We start from the raw sequence: 22,013 nt of genomic DNA on the forward strand, positions 1-22,013 counted from the left end.
AATTCAAGCATGCCAACGGGGGGTGATCCACTTTTGAATGCCAATGATCACGCAAGTTGCCTCTGCCCCGATTCGGCGATTCAGTTGCTTCCATTGTTGATTTAGAACCCCTCAGATCTTTAGCTTCAACGCCGCGAACCCAGCGTCGCGTCTAAACTTACGGCTCTGATAAGCCTTTCCCACCACGAGACCTCGGGCAACACTGCACTACACCGCACTGCGTCAACAAAGACAACTACCCGGGAGCCCGTCAATGGAACACTGGTGCTGGACGTGTTTTGCCCTGCCATATGTCACCCTCCTTCCATCTGAGCCATGTCTGAGGACGTATCCAAGTTTTTGATGCAGGTTCGAGAGCTGGGGGACAGACGTGTCGAAGAGGACGAGGCGCGATCCAGAGAGCTGGAAGAGAAGATATTGCAAGACAGAAAAGAACGACAGGCCCGTCGCGCAGGTATGGCCAACTTCTCTACTCTTCTTTGATCACCGAGACTCCAAGCACCTCCACTTCTGACTCCTGACTCCTGCCTTGACTGCGCAATTTCCACCGACCCTTTTGGAATACTGGCAATCAGGACTATTGTGAATTCTCCGAGAGCCATTGAACTCTGTTTGGAAAGAACCTCAATTGCCTCACCTGATGTCCCGATCGCCATATTGCTCATTATCTGTGTGGTCATTATTTCTAACACACACGTTTTAGAACGCGCCCGGTCTATTTCACCCCAGAAATCCTCGCCCGCAAACACCCCGCCTCCTTCAGCGCAACGCGCCGCCGCGCAAGCACCTGAACGTCTTGCTCTTGATTCCTCGCCCATTCTCGAACCGCCAGCAAGCCCTCAATTAGGAGGCTTGCCCCAGTCCGACTCAATGAATTCCTCTCCAACCAAAGAGAATGAGTCGCCGTTCGAATCAGACAATAAACGTGCGAGCGGTTCCATGTCTCCCACGCGAACGGGATCTATGGCACGGGGCCTAAGTTGGCAACAGCGACGACCAACTTCTATAAGCCGGCCACTATCCATGGTGGCAGCGGAGAATGCAGCCCGTTCTTCCAACAGTTCGACAGAACCCACTGAGCCTGCGTCGAGAGACCAGATTTCCCAGGCTTTGTCGTCGAAAGATCCTGCCTGGTTCCGTCAGACCGCAGATCGAGGCATATCTTCTGACGCATATAGGAAAGAACAGGTGGAAGACGAGGAGAGAACGGACATGTCATCAACGAAGACACAGCTTCCGGGAATGGCGCGTGGGCCAACGGCAGAGCCTACTAAAGGCGAATCAAATTCACGGCCTGAGTCCCCTGGCTTGAATCAAGGCCTTGCATCACCTATTGTGTTCACCAAATCTCAAAAGCTGGATCCCCCCAACGGCGACACTCATTCAGCGCCAGATGCAACTCAGGAAAGGCAGCATCTGGTTTCCTCACCTTTGTTGGGGCGAACTTCGCCCACAAGGACGGATCGGCCCGTTTCGCCGACAAAAGGCATGGGCGGGTTTGTGCAGAGTGCCATGATGAAGCGTTCCGACAGTGTGAATAAAAGATGGAGCGTCCATTCGTCGACAGGATTGCAACGTGGTGATTCAGTCGCTTCAAGCCACGGCACTTACGATGCCCCAAATCGCAAGAGCATGAGTGCCAAGTCCCGACCAACAAGCTTGTTCCGGGAGACCTCATTAGAGACGTCCTCGCAACCGAGTTCCAGCCAAGGCAAAGAGGGCCGATATGATATTGAACCAATTTCTCCTTCAACGGTGGACACGTCACTCAAACTTGACACAAAAACACCCTCACCCCCAGAGCCACGAGAACCAGATGCGGAAAAAGCCACACCTCCCTCTAGTCCATCAAAGACAATGGACCAGAGAAGGTGGAGTCCCAATAAAGCTAGCTGGCTTGAGTCTGCTCTTAATAAGCCTGAGTCTCCGAAGCCGAAGCAAACTCCACCTTCGAATCAGCCTGCGTGGATGGCAGAATTGGCGAAAGCGAGAGCTCAGAAGGCTTCCAGTAATTCTAGTACGGACCTTGGAAGGGCGCCGACTGTTTCCCACAAACACCAAGTCAGCATTGGCGGACTTGCGAGGACCTCGACCCCCAGCGTCATTGCTAAGCCATCGGCCTTGGGTGGGTTGCCCGGGTCCGTCACTCCCTCAACTGGTGGCACTCGTCCAGGTTTCGGAAGTGTTCGCAAGAACTCCCAGGTTTCAGCTGGGGAGGATGGCGACGATAAGGAGTCTCCAACCTCCGCTAATCCAAAGCCAGATACGCCGCCAACGAAAGATTTCCGCGCAAATTTGAAACCTAGACACGTGCCTTCGGCGTCCGGTAGCACCAACAATAATGAGCTCAAGAGTGTTTTCGGCACTTTACGAAAGACGACAACGCAGAACTACGTTGCGCCCGATGAACTAAAGAGCAACATCCTGCGAGGTAAAGCCGGTCTGAATCTGACAGGCGGCCCCCAGAAAACGGAACGCAAAGATGAGTTCAAAGAGGCAATTCTGGCCAAGAAAAAGGAGTTCCAGAAAGTCCAGGTCGAAGGCAAAGGGGTCGCCCGTACTGCGAGCGATGCAAGCGAGACGCCGCTCCCGGAGGGCCTGGCAAAGAAGATGGAGCTAGGACGTTCAGGCACGCTGAGACGGGATTCCGCTACCTCGGATGTCTCATCCGTCATTGACCTGTCGAAGAGATCGAGTGTAGTTTCCAAACACGACTCTACCTCCCAAGCGACGCCCACTTTGTTCGACCGACCAATGTCGCTTGAACGACGCGGCTCGATGCCTCCGCGCAGCCCTGTAGAGCCGAGGCGCCCGAGTTCTGGGCCAAAACGAGGTTCAGCACAGGAGGTTCCTATCGTCAAGCCCAAGCAGAATGCGGCCCCAACGCCCGGTTTGCATAAAGAGACAAGCGTCCCTGGCCGTCTCCAGCCCAAAGTTGGCGGCACACTAGCTAATCGATTCAACCCTGCACTGGCTGGCCTACTTGCTCGGGGGCCGCCTACGTCGTCGTCTGCGCCTTCTAGTGATACGGACAGTCCTGTCCCTCCATCGACGTCTTCTGATGGTGGAGACGGCAGCGAAGCTGCTTCGGTGCCTAAGCTGACTCACATGACCAAAAACCGTGCTCGAGGACCCAGACGAAAGGCGCCTACGTCTACTGGAGCTGGAGCATCGTCCCCAAGCAAAGATTTGCAGGATGCAGTGAACACGACGCCCTCCGCATCCAAGCCCGCTTCTTCGTCCCTAAGTTCATTGCAAAAGGAGGATGTCCCAGTTACGACGTCCAGACCTCAAGTTGCCAGCCTGGTCGGCTCGTCAATGAAGGGCTATGGGTCTTCTTCGCGCCCAGGGCCCGAAGCAATCTCGATTGTTGATTCTTCAAAGAAGGCATTCGAGCCAACCGCCAGCGACCTTCCAGCCAAGTCGTCATCCCCGAGTAGGATGCACAGTCGGTCTCCAAGTAAAATACACGAGCAAGTTGCTGCATTTGCTACACTGAAGAGCTCCCCCTCCCCGACCAAAATACGGGAGGAAGTTGTGCTGGAAAAATCACAGCCAGCATCTCCAAGTAGAGGCCATTCGCGCTCTCCGAGCAAGATACACGACCAAGTCGCTGCATTCTCGGCATTCAGAAGTCCAACTTCCCCAACGAAAACTCGAGATGAGCCTGAGCAACGTTCACAGCCACCATCCCCTAGAAAGCTAGACATGAAACGGATGTCCAAGTTCTTCGATGAATCAAATCAAATCTCTGAGAGTGTTGTAGAGCGTGAACCCCCGAAAAATGCGGTCAAATCCCCAAGCCCAGATTTCGAGAAAACGAAAGTACGCTCGCCCCCATTAAGCGCATCTGGTAAAGCAAGCCCTTCATTCAGCAAGCCTACAGGTCTAGGCACAAAGGGGCCTGAAGTGTGGTCACCTCCGCCAACCTCGTCTGGTCGGCCGTCTCCTTCTCTAGAAGGTCAAACGAGGAAAGAGCCTGCTTGGAGCGACAAAGTCGATTCAGCATCTAGCGTGTCGGTGGCTGGCGGCTCTTCCATGTTTGGAGGCAAGGCTCTTCCGGCGATACCACCAACAGGAGACTTGACACACCCGAAGTCCGCATCGAAGCCACTTCCATCGGAGCCAAAGTCCGCATCGAAGCCACTTCCATCGGAGCCAAAGTCCGTACCAAAACCTCTGCCCAGCCCGGGGCCAAAATCACCTCTCTCCATGGCTTCTCCAATGCGGTCGCCTACAAAGCAAGCCACCGAGGTCTCGTCGGTCTTGAACGAGTTCTTTGGCCCCAATCGTCCCAAGAGAGAATATCGCGTGGATGCGGCTGAGCTTTTGATGAATAGACCTGCCACTTCTGCTTCTAGAATTCAGACTCTGAGTGCACAACTGTTTCAGTTTTCGGCCGATGGCAAGAAATTGCCTGTGCCGGCCCAAGGTGAAAGGGTGCTCTATGAGCGTGAGATGTATCTTTGCTCTCATACATTCAAAGATGCTGCTGGCAAGAAAACTAGCGAGGTTTACTTCTGGGCTGGTGATGACGTCTCTTCTTCCATTGTGGAGGACGCATCAACCTTCGTCACTCGCGAAGCCAGAGCGCTGGGTGGCAAATTAGTCAAATTGCGGCAGGGCAAGGAAACACCCGAGTTCGTAGCAGCACTGGGGGGCATCATAATCACTCGCCGTGGGACAAGCAACAAGTTCGACTCTCTAGCACCGCACATGCTCTGCGGACGGCGATACCTCGGTCAAGTTGCGTTTGACGAAGTCGACTGTTCGTCTGCAGCGCTATGCTCCGGGTTTCCCTACCTCATCACTAATGCCGGCCGATGCTATCTGTGGAAAGGCAAAGGCAGTGGTGTTGACGAGCTCAGTTGTGCACGCCTAATAGGAATGGACTATGCACTGTCGGGCGAGATGGAGGAGATTGAAGACGGTCGCGAACCAGCAAACTTCTGGGACCTTTTCAAGGACGGTGGCCCTAAGTTCAGTTCGGCCGACCACTGGCGGTTGAAGCCCAACTACGATAAATACTGCAGCAGGCTGTTCTGTTCCAGTGCAGCTTCCAAGCAACAGGTGAGTTACACCAGCTCTTCCTCGTCCTCGGTTCGGTAGCTAGTTAGGGACTAATCTTGTGATTTTCAAACCTGCAGATCCTCGAGCTATCGCCATTCTCGCAAGCCGATCTCCACCCTACCAAGATTTACGTGCTCGATGCCTTCTTCGAGCTGTACATCATAGTGGGGTCGCGCGCGCAGCTGCAGTACGCCTCGTTCCACAACGCACTCGATTTCGCCCAGGAGTACGCCATTCTCGCCGCGGGCATGGAGGACCGGCCTTTTGTGCCCATCTCGACTGTTGTGCTCGAGGGGATCCCGAGGGACATGAAGAGAGTGTTCCGCAAGTGGCGCGACGCCGATAGCCCGACCATCACGAACACGCCCGGGTCTGGCACGGGCCTGCGTAGGGGAAGGAGTCTAAGGATCGTGCCGCTGAACCAAGCTCTTCAGGCGCTGAGCGACTAGGGTCCGTCTCGGAGCCGAAGGTGGTTTTGAAGGGTACACCCAATGAATGTTTCTTGGAATGACATGATGTAGAGATGATAGTATATGGGGTAATGAGCCATGTCCTACCACGCGCTAAGGTCTCGAACTTATCCGCAAACATGCTGTGGCACTATGGCGCAAAGACGTGGAGGGGTGACAGCAGCAGCTGCAGTCATTCTTCTCTCCGTGTATACCTGACTTGCCCATGCTTACAGAACAACGCCTCTTTGTAAATTATGAAAACCGTGGAACGCTAGCCACAAGGTTGCTAGTCGCTAGGTTGGGGTGGGAGTGGCAACAATTGCATCGCATGGAGGTGCATGGTGGCGTTTACGCGCGACCACAATATTTGCTTATTATACACATGTTATACCTACACCCAACGAACGAAAGATGTGTGTGAGAGTCGGCGTCGGCACTGTAGCTTATTTCAGACGCCGGCTACATCCGTTCTCGAATTGCAGCTACAAGGACCGAACGCTCAACGGAAGGCTAGTAATCACGACGCTTGTGTAACAAAGGCATTAGCATTTTTCGCATGGCGTGTACGCACTCAAGTAGATATTGTGCAACGAGACAGCACAGTACAGTACACACAGGGACCGACTGACGGTCCTCACAGGACGGATCTGTGAAGCTCCTTGGCTGCTTATTACCGGCTATACGAAGATCTGGACTCTCGCCTCACGGCGGTCGAACGACGCAAGGGGAGAGAAGTCGGTGCCAGCAGGTTCCTTCCGATGCCGCGAAGTGTTTTGGTAAGCTTAACAGAAGCCGCCCGAGCAGTTCCAATGGATTCCATGCCGTCAGCGGGAGGTGCGAGCTTGCACGTTGATTAGTGCTGAGGTCATCGTGGGGACGAACTCGTTTCCCCGATTTACAATATGTCCATTCCTGCTCATGCGTAAAGTGTAGGCAGATTGAAGAAAGGCGGCGGGCTGCAACGCAAGTAAGGTCTTGAGGGAGTAAACCCCAGAAGAGCTCAGAACCCCATATCGGTCGTTGGGCCCGACTAATGACGCCAGGATCGGCCGCCCTGTCTTGCTGGTGGTGGTGGGGAGGTAGGGGATGGATGCGTAATGCGTCACGCTTAATCTCGAATGTTTTTTATGCTGTCCGGTGCACGCGCCTGTACAATATTGCGAACATACGGAATCGAAATAGGCTAGCTGCCTCACACTGGGCCTGGCCGTGATGTGACCAGCCCTAACCAAGTCCTGGGGTTGCATTGGTAACATTTGCGGAGAAAACATCCGTCCGCTGCGCCACACGTACGATGCGGGGGATCGTCGTTGTTTCTTCGGTGGAGCCCACGAAGTACCTTGCAAGTCGTTCCGGTTTTGACTTTTGGTGCTGTTGAGCTCATTCATCTCGGTGAGGCTGTGTCGAGCTGTTGGGGAGCTGCAAGTCAGCTTCTTGTTGCTCGGGGGTATAGCCTGAGTCGTCCAAAATCATCTATGCGTGTAATATGTAAGCGAGGTGCCTATTGCTCATCACTTCCAACTGGAAAAAACACGTCACATTTATGCGAACTGTTCGTAAGAGGCATTGACACTAGCAACGAGAAGTTGGACGCGACGGGTCAAGCCCATCCCGACCCGTCGTCGCGTGCTGGCCATGTGACGGGTCAAAGGTCAACTTCCAAGTTCTTTGGCATTATCTCACGTTCCTCAATTGCCTTGAGCCGAATCCTAGCAATACACGGTGAAAGCGGCGGTCAAGGTCAGGATCTCAACGCCAGCCAAGTTTCGCGAACTGGATTCCTATCGTCCACGTCAGCCCAACGGCGAGGATTCGAGATGCTTTTCTTTTCTGACGACTGGTCTCGTCTTCGGCATGATTCTCGTGTTGATAAAAGGCGCAAATCCTGCAAAGGAGAAAAAGCACACATCGAGCTTCTCCGTATGCTAGTCTCGCATGTATGGCTACCGGACAGCCAAAATGACATTCTGAAAGAACTTACGATGCCAGTAAATTGCGGCCGCTCTAAGCCAATCGTCGAGACTTGGCGAATTGCATTGGGGAGAGCAAGGCTAGCACACACGTCTGCCATGCACAAGCGTCATTTCTGGCTGTGGATATGCGAACCAGCCGGATGGGCTACCGAGTCCAGCGCTAGGGCTAACACTGTAAATCTGGGGGGCCGTGACGTGCTGTCATTCGTATCGCAATCGATCGGCCGATGCCGGTACTTATCGAGTGGGTTACCACGAATGAAACATGGCTGGAGTGATGTCAGATACTAAAAAATAAACTGCGTGGCAACATAGTTGCTTTCGAAACCTGTATTCAGGGTTGACTCGCCTTACTGAAAGGTGGTCAGCCCAGGATTAATCTATGTGCATGAAGAATTTTAAAGACTACGACTAATGGTTGGGCACGTAAGCCCGCTTGCCTCCGTGCGATAAGTGACCCAGTGCTCAGTATTAGGTAGGAAGGCCTGCTTTGGAAGCCAACCACATGTGCGAGAAATGCCCGTCCTTCCCAGTCCCGAAGCCCCTGTCATACGCCACCGTTGCCAATCCATGCGTTGTTGTGAAAAAGAGTGTAATGCCATGGCGCCGCCTTACCCGTGGTCATAATCATGGCTTCAATGCTCATTAGGTCCCCCTCGCTCAAAGTCCCGAATATGATAATGAAAAATGGCATGGCTATGCATGGAGAATACCAGATGCCTATGTTCCAAGGCATATTGGATGTCCTACAGCATGGCAGCGAAACCAACAACACCAGCCAGAACAGCGCCGATGGCCTGGGTTGCTTGCGGCGCAAGACCAGACGAGACCTGGGCTGGTGCAGTGCTTGACGAGGCAGCGTACGTAGAGGAGGTGTAAATCGAAGTGGTGCCAACCGACTTGGTCGTAGGGTAGCTGACCGTAGTCGGCAGCTTTGACTTCGTCACGATAGTCGTGTCGCTGTATGTCACCCAGATGGTCGGGTAGACGGAGACGGTGTCTCCTTTGCTGGCCTCGTAGGTCACAGTGACATCGACCCCCTTTGTCTCCGTGACGGGAATGGTCTCAGTGACAGTGTACTCGGTCGTCAGTGTGACGGGGATCGTGCCGGTCTTCGTGATGTAGATGGTCGTTCCCTCAGTCTCAGTCGTGTAGACTGTCTCCGGGCAGGAAACCGTCTCGTAGACTTCGGTTGACACATGCTCAGTTACGGTGTAAGACGTGTACTCCGTTGCGGTGGTGGGGACGATTGTCTTGATGGTGGAAGTCGACGTCCAGGTCAGCACGACCGTTGAGCCGCCAATCGTCTTGGTCTCTGTGACGGGGCAAAGACTGGTCAGAGTGGTGTAGACCTCGGTTTCGACGTGGGAAGTCACGGGGGGGCCAGTGACGGTCTCGTAAATGACAGTCTCGAGCTTTGTCACATAAACGCTGGTTGTGGCGTAAGTCTTGGTGTAGGTAGAGCCCGGCGCCGTGACGGTCTCTGTGACTGGGCATATCGTTGTGTAAGTGACATCCACCTCGGTCTATGAGGCATACAGTTAGCATGAAGCTCGCGCCTCCCAAGATCGCGCTGGAATACTTACCGTAGTGCCAATGGTGGTATCGGGGGCCGTGACAGTCACTTCGCCTCCACACTCCTTTCCGCCGCAGTCGGTCACTGTGATTGTGGAGGTGGTATAGGTCGTCTCTTCGTATGTTGAGCCGCCCTCGGTATATGTGGCGGTAATTGGGCACACAGTCGTCGTCTCATAAGTGGTATAGGTTGTAATATCCCAGTCGCCGCCGCCACCTCCTTCACCTCCACCCTTTCCTGCCAGAGCAGAGCCGGCATAAGCCAGAAGAGCAAATGATGCCTTCATCTTGTCTTGGGTCCGATGTCTGACGCTAAGATAACGGATAGCGAAGTAGGATTGAAGGTTTACGAACACTTCAGACACTCGTCGAGGAGCTAACGAAGGTCTTAAGTAACCGTAACGAGCGAGTTACTTGAAAGACGTATAGAGGCTTTCGGGGAGGTTGGTGAGTACCACTTGATGACACAGCTAGAGGGATATTGAACGGAACAAAACAGGATGGCGGGTGGCCTTTTATCCCCGTCCCATGTGCATGCGAGAGACATGCAAGCCGAGGGAGAAGATTCCATGACATCTCACTTCATGACATGGCCCAAACAGCTTTTCGTGCTTTCATGGCACTACATCGGCCTGTATGGCCGAGTCTTCTTTGCGGAGGGTCAGCTCAAGCCCGGCGGCCAGGATCAGGGGTCTGAGTCGGTCTGGTTCCCCCTATACGAGAATGGGTTTGAATGGGTGAGGTCAGAAGGATCAACGCAAATAATGCAAGTTGCTAGAGGCAGGGATGGCGTGGCAGCCTAGGCGACGCTGTGTTAGCCGGAAAATGGTACTGATGGAGAGCCGTCACTCGGGATACTCGCTTTTTCGCGGCCAACGATGGCAGCTTGGCGTGAACGGCTCCCACCGTGACGAGGCGTTGTGGTCTGTTTACGCTTTGCGGAAGGAATCTGGTACATGGTTGGGAACCACCCAAAAGCGGTATGACCCTGACCGGCCGGTTACCCTATATGCAAGCCAAGTCGAGCGACATACAGGGAATGGGCTGGTATCCACGCCAGGCGGGTACTTTCGAGAGCTGCATGTAAGCCATGATTGTGGTGTCACTATCGAGGCCGGACCGCAGACCTTCGATGCCCACAAGTACATTGTTACATCTGAGCCGGCCTATCACTCAAGCTGTAGTCTTTTCGAGGACTGTGACAGCTTGTGTCGAAAAAATCAAAGAAGCCTCTGACGGCTCGGGTTTGACCAAACGAGGTCGCATGTCCCTAACGGTGATGCATCCGCACTCGACCGTCAGCTCGTTGAAATCACTCTTGTTAGGATGTAATCCAAGCAAGACTAGTGTCTGATTTCCTCCAAATTACGGTGACTGGGAGGCGACTGCTTCCGAAAGACATTTGCTCAGATCTCGATTTTTCTTTTGGTAAGTGATAATACCTGCACGTGCTGACACCCGCCAAGACAATAGACAAGCTTACAAGCTCGTGTCCAGGCGACTAGGGTGTCGTCAGAACGGGGTGCATGAGCCTAAAATCTCGGGCGCACAGGAACAGGTCCAGGTCAATACAGGAGTTGGTCAGCCAACCTGGAGCAAGCTCAGGCAAGGGACAGCGTCGCCGTACAAATCATTCGCGCACCAAGCGATTCTGACCGGCTCGACTCTCTCAGCGGGACCTGCGATGGGTGATGGCTCGAGGCTCCAGACTGGGTTTGAGGGCTGTTTGCAATGGAAGACGTTCGTTGCGTTCGTTACGTTTCGATATGCGACCTCTCGCTAGGAATACGAGGACAGAACTGCGTCGGCCGGCCTTATCCAAGTAACCGGCACGCCCTCGCCCGCTCTTCCGCATTAGGGCTATCCGATTATTGGTCTTGTTACCTGTAACGCCGGCTTCTGTGGCACGGCATTTTCGTAGGGCGGGATAGCTTGGTCACGTAGATGCTCTGTAATGAGTAGATCCGGTGGCTGGCAATTGCCTTCGAGACTGTCTTCCTCGTCAGCGTCGAAATGGGAGGCTGCGAGCTGATCCTTCGTGCTGACCGAGTGTTGTCTTGGTTGGGACACAATTTGCGATGACGGCGGAACCAGCGGGTTGGGGCCTTCGCTCCTCTGCGCAGTCTGGGAGGAGAAAATGAATGGGCTGGCGGGGTAAGGTGAGACCTTCGCACAGTAGGCTAGGAACGCTCTATTTGCACCCCAGGCTGCGTATTCCCTCATGATCCGGTTTTTCTTCAGCATCTCGAGACTTGCATTGGTGGATGATTTTAGCCTATATTACAATGTGTGTGACACCTGGCTCGAATTGTTGAAAGACGAGCGGCGCCATGGGCAGACCTGGAGTAACATACCAACCTCTTCAATCTGTTCCCAAGCCCCCCCAATAACTACTTGCCCTTCTATTGTGCTATTTTGATATCGAACTTCCTTCTTCAGCCACAACAATAGAAATAAGGTACGTGGGGCCGCGCTCACAGCTGGGACCCCCTAGCAACTCAGAGAGTACACCCGATAACCGGCATCCCGGCTCAGAGATGCCATTTCCTCGACCAAACCGCCATGTGCCAACTCCAACGTTGCATCGAAGTCACAATCACACGTATTCCACCTCGAATCTCGATTTTGGTAGATCACCTGCAGCGTTTTGCAGAGGCCCTGCTGAGCCCATACGAACCTAGCTTGCTTGATGCATTGTATTGTCCAAGGGTTTTGTTACCAAACGTTATCTAAACTGAATCTGTTACCATTAAGGTACTTAGATGTGGCTTCAATACCTTGGTACTTCACCGAGAGGTAAGCCGGATTCTCATGAGCCCACTGGTAATCCTACCCGGTATTGGATCCAGTGTAAGTCAACAGGGTAGAAATCGCTCACTTTCGCGCTTCATACCGGGACTAACTTCGATAGTGTGTATATACTCACTTCTGCGGGACATCTTATGATACAGATTCCTAAGGACACAGCTCGTTCCTGTAGTTTTGTGACCGACGGATCGTCCCGACATCTGCATCGGCCAGTGCTTACTTGAAATGCACAGCGGAAGACTCGGGTGCTGAAGGTTCCCTTTGGTTGGTAATCTGCAGCTCCGAGAAACGTGGTTGCTTGCTAAAGGTTGCCTCTTGCAGTCCTATGTAACGGGCGCCCCTTTTGACGCCAATCCAATGGTGCCGCTTGCCTCCGAACTACTGGTCACCAAAGCTTATTTCAACAGTCATTCATCATGGCATACAAAGATCCAGAAACATGAAACTCTATGAAGGCCCTTGAGCTTGCAGCTAAGCGTGAATAGCTCATCAATCTATTAGGTACAGTTTCAACTAGACGAAAAGACCGGCTCAGGGGCGTCTAGTCTCACTACTTCAAGTTGCCAATTTCATATTGGCCAAAGCTTCTAAAGGGTCACAGATGCACATACGGATTGATGTCAATATAGTATATAGAACTCTAATAGCCTCAATTGCACACTGGATAATGGACAGGCACACATATGTATGAATGCCCTACATCCGGTCCTTGCCCTGTTCCAACCTGATTTAGCCAAACATGCCAGCAGCTCAAAATCCCACATGATATCGTAATTGTGCGTAGCCATTATCTAGTTTTTGCAGCTTCCTGCCTTAGCTTGATCATCACCGCAGCAATAGTTCTCAGTGATTCCTTCTGTTTACCATTGCAAACTTCAGGGCCAAGCCGATGCAGTATCTTATCAGTATGCCATCTCAGAATTTCTTTCTTGAGGCTAAGTTGATCCACGTCAGATCGTCCTGATTTGCATCCAGGTGGTGCTTTCCTGAAGAACGTCTTCACGTCGACCTCGTTGACATCAGCCAATAGGCCCGATCTCACTGGCCATGGAACATCATCTTCAGAAAACTGCTGGGGCTCAGTATTTGACGAACGAAATATAGCGAGAGAACACCCACCTTGGCATATAAATCAGTTTCGATACGGTTCCACGCTTTGCAGTATCTCTTCCAGGCTTGAGCCCACTCCTGTGCCTCTTTTTCGGCTTTCTCGCGAGCCTCCTTTGCTCGCTTCTCTCGGGCGATGCGTGCTCGCTCCCTGATAGCTTCCTCGCGTGCTTCCTTTTCTTTGCGTTTCTTCTCCTCCTCGGCCTTTCTCTGCTCCTGCCTTTCTTTCTCCTGTCTCTCCTTTTCCTGCCTCTCTTTCTCCTGCCTCTCTTTCTCCTGCCTCTCTTTCTCCTGCCTCGCTCGGTCACGCTTTTCCTGCTCAAACTCCTGCCGCTTTTTTCGTTCATCCTCACGCTTCTCATGCTTCCGTGCCTCTCTATCCCATTGTTTGCGCTCCATATCATCCAAAACATCTTGCATGTTTATACCGAGTTTCTTCATCATGGCTTCGATAGCCTCCCACTGCCTGTCCCGCTCTGTTTTGGCGAGACCGTCATCATCCTCCACTTTCACCCTGATACTTTCAGCAAAGGGCTTGGCGGCCTTGGTACGCCTGAGCGGTGTTGTGTCTGAGTCCGACTTTAGTGTGCTTGTTTTGTTCTGCAATTGCCAAGCGCGTAGTAAAGAGCTCCACTGCCGGGCGACTTTGATGTATTGGTCCCCGTGTAAGTAACATAGCGTGCTGCTTGCTGCGTTCTTCAAGTCTGGAGATTCGGCGGCCTGAGTAGCGTCCATAGTCCTTGCAAGATTGTCAAGAATTCTGCGGCCATCACTAAATGACGCAACTTGATTCATACAACGCCGTCTCTTGGACGGCGCGATTCCTGTGCATCTCACCGCGTGTCTGAGGGGATGAATGAGTTCGAGAACAGTCTCGGGGTCCCAGTAAGGTGACTTGGACGACATTGATGAAGTTCCGTAATACATCATTATCCATAGACAAAAGCGTATTTAAGAGAGGTCGTTTCCACAAGATTGAGAAGGTGATGTTGGGTTGGGTTAGAGCAGGACGTAGGAGTTGTGGCGTTCTGGTGGGGAAATAAATGCACTCACGTCAACTCGACCAAGACCTACAGCAGGGAGATATCACCCTTTATGCGAGTTCGTAAGAGGCCTCTCGAGGCGCATTCGGCCGCTGTATCAGGCCAGAGGAGGCTATCATGTCAACCAACATTTCCCCAAGCCTCACGCTATCAATGCCTGATTACCCCCACGAGACAGAAAACTTGATGGCGAAGCCGCAAGGCAGATACACGAGTTCTAAGCCCCACGGCCGGTCAAGACCTATCACAGTTAACGTCTCCGTCCCCAGTCGCAAAGCCAACTTTTCAATGGTCGTATTGAGGTCCTCGAACTCTGATTCACCAGCTTCTAAGCGCGCAACTATTGACCAGTGGTTTATGCATTGCAGCGCAAGGCTGAGTCGGATTATGCTTCAAGTCCCCCATTTCAGCCCCGAATTAACCTACCCTTAGTGGAATGGGCGGTGGGTATCTGGGACCTGGGGTGGCACACGAAACGGGCCGTTGGCTCTGGGCCACGAGGCCCAATCAGCGACTATTCCAGTCGTCTGATAGAACTTGCTATTGGCTTGCTCATTTCCATTTTGGGATACTATGCCAGATATACCGAGCCTCGCTGAACAATGTCGAGATTGCCGTTTACCTATGGAATATTTATTGGTAGCTTTCAGGTGAAGGTATTGTCTTTCGTCTCGCATCAACTCGCAAGGCCAATCATTTTTTCCATGAACCCAGGCTTCGACTTCAATTTTTCACAATTACAGCAAAGTAACGCTCACACCCGAGGGATAGTACACAGTATTGTCTCTCGTGACATGGCCTTATGTACTAGGTCAGAAATGAATCTGGCTCTACGGAAACTGGGGGTTTTTAAAGACATCATGACCTCTCTCGAACCACCTTACTTACTCCCACCATCTTTAGTGTCGGACCGTTAGCCGCTATGAAAGCGAAGGCGCTTCGAACGAGTTCGTGGGTGCTAGATGCCTTGAAAATGCTTACTCAGACCGTATCACTTCGGAAAGTCATAGACCGGTCGGTATATGGCCTCATCAACTTGACCCCAACCTACGGCTTAGAAGTTGCGGTATAATAGTAACTGATTTTCTGGCAAGAATCTCGCAAAAAAGTGATTGAACTGGCGGTCGTGGGCTTTACTTGTATATTCCTAGGAATATGCCGCGGAAAGAACGACTGGACGTCCGTCAGATCGTGGGGATTGCATAATGTGTAGCGCTGATAATACCAACCACGATTACGTGAAGAACGTCTTGCATGCAACGAAACTGACAGGCGCCATGGCGTAAATTTCAAAACCCTCTACGGGATGGTTGATACGCCGGCATCCAGGTGAAGTGGTACGAGGAAACTCGGCCCAAACAACACATTGTAGAAAACTTCATACATTGAATTAGATCCCCAGCTGTGATAGGCATAAGAGGAGGGAATCCTATCATGCCAATTGCGACGCGGTGCATTATAGGAGATGGGGTTGTATGCGTGCACAGCCATGTGGAGGGGCTTGACATTGATACCAGTACGATCGGCTCAGCGTTCCCACAACAGCAATACATGTCTAAGGTTTCCAGGGCTGTTCGACCATGCTGTTCTCAGCTCCAAGCATAGTATCAAACGTGTTGAAACTCGTCTTGGACTTAGGACACGAGCCGACTGTAGGAATTGCTGAGTCCCCACCACGAGGACTCTGTGGTTCTGGCTTGGGCACTAGAGTGCTTCCTCTATAGAACAATATGTAGTTGGGTGGTGCTACGCGGCGCCGTCATACTGCCATGCCGCCAGTCTCGCTAATAGGGCGGTTGCTCATTGCAGAGACGGCTTGTGCGAGATCTTGCGCCGGATCACAGGGCCGTCCTTGGAACGGTCAGCAAATCCTACCCACATCTGTGAATACTGAGCAATTGCAGCATTGGGAGTGCCATGGGTTTTGGATCTGGAGGAAGAGAGTTCCCGTTGGTAAATGACCTTGCTGAAGAATCGGCCGGGAGTTGCAAACCTATGGGCTTACTACATGTTGAGTCTGGGCCGTTCGTCCTTGGGTCCGCGTGCCGACAATATCTTCTGGGCATAATATATTTCATTTAGCTTAGCTAGACTCGATCCCGCGTGCGATCAAGCGAGTTAGGTGCCGTGTTCGCCAACACCAATACCGACTGACAAAGGTATCCACTATTACTTTCCCGTCAGGTCGGCAGATGTGGCCACGCGAGCTGCTCGCCACACGGTCGACGTGAAGCGGCGAAGGATAGTTCCATCGAGTTGAAATACATATTTCCATGAGTCGTTGTCTACATGGTATATCGTGAGGTGTGAATGTTCAGCTAGCGGTTTGGCGCGCGAAATACCAGATCCCAACCGCCAATCCACTGGGAATCGTGGCAGTGTGGATTCAATAGAGGTAGAGTTCAGATTTGGAATCCTCTGAAGCGTTGCCGCTGCAAGGCAACTGCCATCCTCCCCAGCCTTCCTAGCCATCCCGCATGCTAACCCGATATGCCCTAGTGCCCCACCCGGGACTGGCTGGGGACCCTACAGCCCACTTTCAGTGGCCCATGCATAGGATCAATTAACTTGCTTGTAGTCCGGGGAGTTTCGGGGCAGTTGCCCAATTCAAATATTTTCTGTTGTTTCTTCGCTTCATCCCTCACTCTAGGACCGGGCCAAACGGCTTGGAATTCTTCCCGTTGCGGCTGGACCTCTATGAACAGCGCATGCTTGGTAGGTATAGCTCCAAGACTTGGCCTTTGGCTGCGCCTTACAACCGGGCGACTTGCACTCGAGCTTACGACGACTCGAATTGTCTCTAACCCATCGTCAAGAGATGGATGTCGGATTGGCATTGGCCAATTAAAGCGACAATAAAACACGTTGGAATGCACGAAACCCGTCTCTCAACTCCATCCCTTTGTCGTAGTTTGCCTCTTGGAAGCGAACGGGAGATGATCGAAGCCCCAAAACGTCTTGTCCAGTTCGTCGGCCGCGAGATATCTCCAAATCAACCGCGTCATGCCAAGACAGCATGTTCATCTAAATTCAGGAGAGATAATATCGACCGAAGTGTTTGTCACGGTCTCCGTTGGTCGATATATTTGGTTCATGCTGTTCATGCTTGCACGTGGGTCGCGCCTGCCCAACGTCGCAACCTCATTGCTCGTTGCCAGAAAACGCGGCGGCATGTGGGGGTCAGGTGCTCCTAATGTTGCACCAAGTGCCGAGTCTCTAGGCGCCGCCGAGCCTTACCAATGTTAAACAACCCGGTCACCGATGACTGCTGCACTTTTGTCCATCGTCTGATTCGTCTGCGGGACCTGCGAGATAATCTCCGTCAGCAAACTATGTATGTTAGTTCATCTGGTCGCCAACTAATCCAGACGGTCTATGTGGCTCTTGGTCCTTGGTCCAGCCAAAATGGCAAATCTGTACGGAAGTCATGCTATCTTTACATACACGTACCCTGCTCGTGGCCTATCGCGTACAAGGTGTTGCACCATGAGACGGTTCAGGGTAATGCTGACAGGGTAAATCTGCAGGTTCCCATCCTCGTCTTCCTTCTGCTGATTACCAATCAGGTGCGACCTCGACGACGGTGCGACGATCTGTAGACCGTGGCTCCCATGTTTGCCCGCCAGCCCATGTGGTCTGGTCTGCACGAAGTGAGTGCTGACCGGCCGAGATACTTAATTATGCTCAATCAAGCCATGCAAGTCGGGTCAATTTTTCTCCTCTGCTCCTCGCCGACTCCCTTCCATATCGTCCCGCATCTGCCTGCAGACCTGCATCCTGAAGCGGTCCGAATCGGATGCGTTGCCTTCGCAGACTAACCAAGGATTCGGCATGTCGATCATGGCCCATGATTAGACCAGTCGACCCCTGGTTGATCTAGCCCGGGGTACCTTCGACGTTGAGAATTTCAGTCGACAAGTGTGCATCCCGGCCCACTGGTACGGTAGGCGTTCTTGGGCCGTTTATGCGGCCGCATATCATCTCATTAAACCCTATTAGAATTGGAGCAGATGAACAGTTGGGACGACAATGTTTACATCGTTTAAGTTTGGGGGAATTGTGGGAATAGAAAAGCCTATCTTAAGCCACCAGACACGTGCTTTAGATATATCATGAACAGTCCCGAGTGTCCCGAGGCACCGCGGACCTTGATAGCGTATGGGCTAGGCTGTGTACTCACTATGTTACACATCGAAATTTGTAGCTTGGAAGACTCGTCTCTCTCATCTTCCGACATATGTTAGCTGCATTTACTCGCAGTCCCCGGCAATGGAGTCTGACGGGCTGCTAAGCTGTTTACCGCTGTTAACATGCAGTCAAAAGACCCATCACATCTATTGATACTATCAATAGACATGGTGTCCGAAATATGTCCTGGGTAATGGTGTTGCTTAAGATAATGACAACGCTCATTGGACTAGACAAGTGGAACTATAGTCAAAGATGACGTGGGATATAGCTTGGCATGGACTGATTCTCACAAAGTTGCATCCCCGGATAGCGGGTCGGTCGTTACTGCGGTACATACACACACGCTATGTTTGCTAGTGGGTAGCTTGTACCCTGGAGGTGCGCTTGCCTGGCGTAGAGACAGGTTCGGCTATGTGCAGAGAAAGACACAGCTTGCGTCAGAGCCTCACCCATCGGGCCCGTCGTCTCAGTCAGTTATGAAGTGACAAGCCACAAATTGTTCAAATGGCGGGCGTGGGGTCTTCCTGAGCGGAGATCTCTTCACGATTTATATAACCCCCAGCTCTCCTCCCATCCCGCCTCGGTTTGCACTGACCTCACCTCCGAGCCTTGCGCCTTCCCACACCAGTCCTTGTCCACTTTCCCTCACTACAGATCTTTGGGTGTCCGCTAAGTCAAGGCACAATGGTTGGACTGCTCGCCTCGGTTGCCCTCCTCGGGTTCTTGGGATCCGTCTCAGCCAATGGATGCCCATTTGCTGCTTCGAATGAGCTCCGCGCTCGAGTTGACGAGACCACTGACGACTACCTGGCCCAGTTCACCGTCGATGACAGCGAGGGCTTCATGACGGACGATGTCGGTGGTCAGATCGCCGACCAGGACAGTCTCAAGGCTGGCATTCGCGGGCCTACCCTTCTGGAGGATTACATCTTCCGCCAGAAGATTATGCACTTCGATCATGAGCGAGTAAGTCGAGCTCCACACCCCAAAACATTCCTCAAAGGGCACACCCAACGGGCTACTCTTTTACTCTCTTTCATATCCGCCAAGTCACTGACACGTAATGATCATCATAGGTCCCCGAGAGAGCGGTTCACGCGCGTGGCGCTGGTGCTCACGGCACCTTCACCTCGTATGGCGACTGGAGCAACCTCACTGCTGCCTCTTTCCTGAGCAGCGAGGGCAAGCAGACACCCACCTTCGTTCGTTTCTCCACTGTAGCGGGATCGCGAGGAAGCGCCGACACAGCCCGTGACGTCCATGGGTTTGCTACTCGGTTGTAAGTTTCACCCCTCCCTTGTGGGCAAACATCGCTAATCAGCTTCTCAGCTACACCGACGAGGGCAATCTCGGTAATTGCTCTGCGCAACTCTCCGTCGTGACTGCTGTCTAACCGATTTCAGATATTGTTGGTAACAACATCCCTGTTTTCTTCATCCAGGATGCCATCCGCTTCCCTGATCTCATCCACTCGGTTAAACCCAGCTCAGACAATGAGATTCCCCAAGCTGCGACGGCTCATGACTCGGCATGGGACTTCTTCAGTTCACAGCCAAGCACGATGCACACGCTGTTCTGGGCCATGGCCGGATTTGGAATTCCCCGGTCCTACCGCCACATGGTGAGTCCACAAGACCTAAGCTGTACTCGACCGTGCGCTAACGCTTTCTCAGGACGGATTCGGTGTTCACACTTTCCGCTTGGTCACGGATGATGGCACATCGAAGCTGATCAAGTGGCACTGGAAGACCAAGCAGGGACGAGCTAGCTTGGTTTGGGAGGAAGCCCAAATTCTGGCTGGCAAAAATGCCGACTTTCACCGGTCCGACCTTTGGGACGCTATCGCGTCCGGAAATGGCCCTGAGTGGGAGTTGGCCGTGCAGGTTGTTGACGAGGACAAAGTATTAGCTTATGGCTTCGATCTGTTGGATCCCACCAAGATCATCCCCGAGGAGTTGGCGCCCCTGCAGAAGCTTGGAGTGATGAAGTTGGACCGAAACCCGACCAACTATTTTGCTGAGACCGAGCAGATCATGTTCCAGCCTGGGCACATTGTTCGAGGAGTCGACTTCACTGACGACCCCTTGTTGCAAGGACGCATCTTTTCGTACCTCGACACGCAGCTAAACCGCCATGGCGGTCCCAACTTCGAGCAGCTGCCCATCAATCAGCCCCGTATTGATGTTCACAACAATAACCGGGATGGTGCCGGCCAGAACATGATCCACAGCAACAAGTACCCTTACTCTCCCAACACGCTCAACGGCGGTAATCCCAAGCAAGCAACTCAGTCCACGGGCCGTGGCTTCTTCACCGCTCCCGGCCGAACCGTGACAGGCAATCTCGTCCGAGCTCTGTCTTCGACTTTCGACGATCATTGGAGCCAGCCGCGCCTGTTCTACAACTCGCTCACGCCCATCGAGCAGCAGTTCCTCATCAACGCAATCCGCTTCGAGTCGAGCAACCTCCAATCCGCCGCCGTGAAGCAGAACGTGCTCACTCAGCTCAACAAGATCAGCAACGACATCGCCACTCGCGTTGCTGCCGTCCTGGGCCTGGACGCACCCGCCCCTGACGACACGTACTACCATGATAACACCACGGCGGGTATCTCTATCACCAATGGCACCTTGCCCACGGTTGCTACCCTCAAAGTCGGCATCCTGGCCACCACCAAGAACCTGGGACAAGCCACCACGCTGCGGGAACGCTTAGCTGCCGATGGGCTCGTCGTGTCCGTCGTCGCCGAGACCCTGACTGCGGGCGTTGACAAGACGTACTCACTCTCCGACGCGACCGATTTCGACACCGTCGTGCTTGATTCCGAGGCCATCGCCGCCGGCCTGTTCGGCGTCAACTCCAGCTCGACGTTTTACCCACAGGGCCGCCCGCTGCAGATCGCACATATGGCTTTCCTGTTCGGCAAGCCGATCGGCTCGTTTGGAGACGTGACTGCCAGCGAGACGTTGGCCTCGGTGGGTGTTACCGCGGGGCAGGACGGCGTGTACGAGGGCTCGGATCTGGAGGCATTTGTTTCTGATGTCAAGGATGGGCTTAAGACGTTTAAGTTTACAGATCGGTTTGCGTTGGATTCGTGAAGATGGAATTATTGGCGAAAAGAGGGGGTGTTTTGCGGCTTGATGAAATTCTTCTGCGACTTTGAAAGAGCAAAGTCGGCTTTTAGATAATAGGTGGCCACCACATGGCCTTTGAACTGCGATGAATCTATAATGTATTGAAACATGAAATCAGATAAGTGGAATTGTGCCCGTCTGCAAGTCACGGTTTGATAAGTGGCTCCATAGTAGGATTATGCTATGAAACGCAAAGCTGGCGAGAACAAACAGTGTACTTGCCTGCTTAGCATACTTCAACGGTAAATATGTATACTTCGTATACACCTCCGACCTAGGCCCCCCGCTTTCTTCCATTTCCGCACGAGGGCTGCTGCAACTTAACACACGACCCACCGAGAAACAGGCCACTGCAGGTCATGCTTATCAGTTAAACTAGCTTCGCCGGGCCAGGTAACACGATCCCGACGACCTACCGCTAGCTCGAGAGACAGAAGCAAAATTTATGCACGACATACTTGCGTCGCAGCCAATGTTCATCACGTGTGTATAGTAGAGTAGACTAGACTAGACTAGACTAGAGTAGGACCGTTAGCTACATATTAGTCTAACTGGCCATGGCCATGGTTATGGTCGCGGAGGAGAGGAGGGTGTAAGTAAGGGTGGTGGTGTTGTTTTTGAGGGAGTGGGCTGCATAACGGGCCGCAGGATGCTTTAGGG

The 22,013-nt window shown here is 52.8% G+C and overlaps 7 protein-coding genes across 7 annotated transcripts; 3 read left to right on the forward strand and 4 right to left on the reverse strand.

Annotated features, from left to right (window-relative positions):
* The first annotated feature begins 66 nt into the window (after positions 1 to 66).
* On the forward strand, positions 67 to 5,946 carry BCR38DRAFT_419400 (uncharacterized protein). The gene is made up of 3 exons (XM_040859311.1): positions 67 to 454; positions 704 to 5,070; positions 5,148 to 5,946. Exons 1-3 carry the CDS (start codon positions 316 to 318, stop codon positions 5,517 to 5,519), a joined length of 4,878 nt encoding a protein of 1,625 aa, XP_040719492.1. The 5' UTR covers positions 67 to 315; the 3' UTR covers positions 5,520 to 5,946.
* A 315-nt stretch (positions 5,947 to 6,261) lies between these two features.
* Positions 6,262 to 7,091, reverse strand: BCR38DRAFT_87569 (uncharacterized protein). Its single transcript, XM_040865713.1, has one exon. The coding sequence runs from the start codon at positions 6,908 to 6,910 to the stop codon at positions 6,347 to 6,349; it is 564 nt and encodes a 187-aa protein (XP_040719493.1). The 5' UTR covers positions 6,911 to 7,091; the 3' UTR covers positions 6,262 to 6,346.
* BCR38DRAFT_87582 (uncharacterized protein) lies at positions 6,716 to 8,013 on the forward strand. Its single transcript, XM_040865714.1, has one exon. It carries the CDS (start codon positions 6,998 to 7,000, stop codon positions 7,784 to 7,786), a length of 789 nt encoding a protein of 262 aa, XP_040719494.1. The 5' UTR covers positions 6,716 to 6,997; the 3' UTR covers positions 7,787 to 8,013.
* Positions 8,014 to 8,241: 228 nt separating this feature from the next.
* On the reverse strand, positions 8,242 to 9,357 carry BCR38DRAFT_480731 (uncharacterized protein; the record flags this gene model as incomplete). Its single annotated transcript, XM_040863307.1, has 2 exons — positions 8,242 to 9,021; positions 9,082 to 9,357. The coding sequence occupies 2 exons, from the start codon at positions 9,355 to 9,357 to the stop codon at positions 8,242 to 8,244; spliced, it is 1,056 nt and encodes a 351-aa protein (XP_040719495.1).
* Positions 9,358 to 12,654: 3,297 nt separating this feature from the next.
* On the reverse strand, positions 12,655 to 14,031 carry BCR38DRAFT_471033 (uncharacterized protein). Its single transcript, XM_040862849.1, has 2 exons — positions 12,998 to 14,031; positions 12,655 to 12,947 (listed from the first exon to the last, which is right to left on the reverse strand). Exons 1-2 carry the CDS (start codon positions 13,913 to 13,915, stop codon positions 12,666 to 12,668), a joined length of 1,200 nt encoding a protein of 399 aa, XP_040719496.1. The 5' UTR covers positions 13,916 to 14,031; the 3' UTR covers positions 12,655 to 12,665.
* Positions 14,032 to 16,197: 2,166 nt separating this feature from the next.
* BCR38DRAFT_405256 (uncharacterized protein) lies at positions 16,198 to 16,865 on the reverse strand (the record flags this gene model as incomplete). The annotated part of the gene is made up of 2 exons (XM_040857945.1): positions 16,198 to 16,554; positions 16,674 to 16,865. 2 exons carry the CDS (start codon positions 16,863 to 16,865, stop codon positions 16,198 to 16,200), a joined length of 549 nt encoding a protein of 182 aa, XP_040719497.1.
* A 1,552-nt stretch (positions 16,866 to 18,417) lies between these two features.
* On the forward strand, positions 18,418 to 21,546 carry BCR38DRAFT_419415 (catalase-like domain-containing protein). Its single transcript, XM_040859312.1, has 5 exons — positions 18,418 to 19,185; positions 19,296 to 19,498; positions 19,549 to 19,571; positions 19,623 to 19,840; positions 19,893 to 21,546. The coding sequence occupies exons 1-5, from the start codon at positions 18,904 to 18,906 to the stop codon at positions 21,315 to 21,317; spliced, it is 2,151 nt and encodes a 716-aa protein (XP_040719498.1). The 5' UTR covers positions 18,418 to 18,903; the 3' UTR covers positions 21,318 to 21,546.
* The last annotated feature ends 467 nt before the right edge of the window (positions 21,547 to 22,013 follow it).

Source organism: Pseudomassariella vexata (genome assembly GCF_002105095.1).
Source record: "Pseudomassariella vexata strain CBS 129021 chromosome Unknown BCR38scaffold_2, whole genome shotgun sequence".
NCBI lineage: Eukaryota > Fungi > Ascomycota > Sordariomycetes > Amphisphaeriales > Pseudomassariaceae > Pseudomassariella > Pseudomassariella vexata.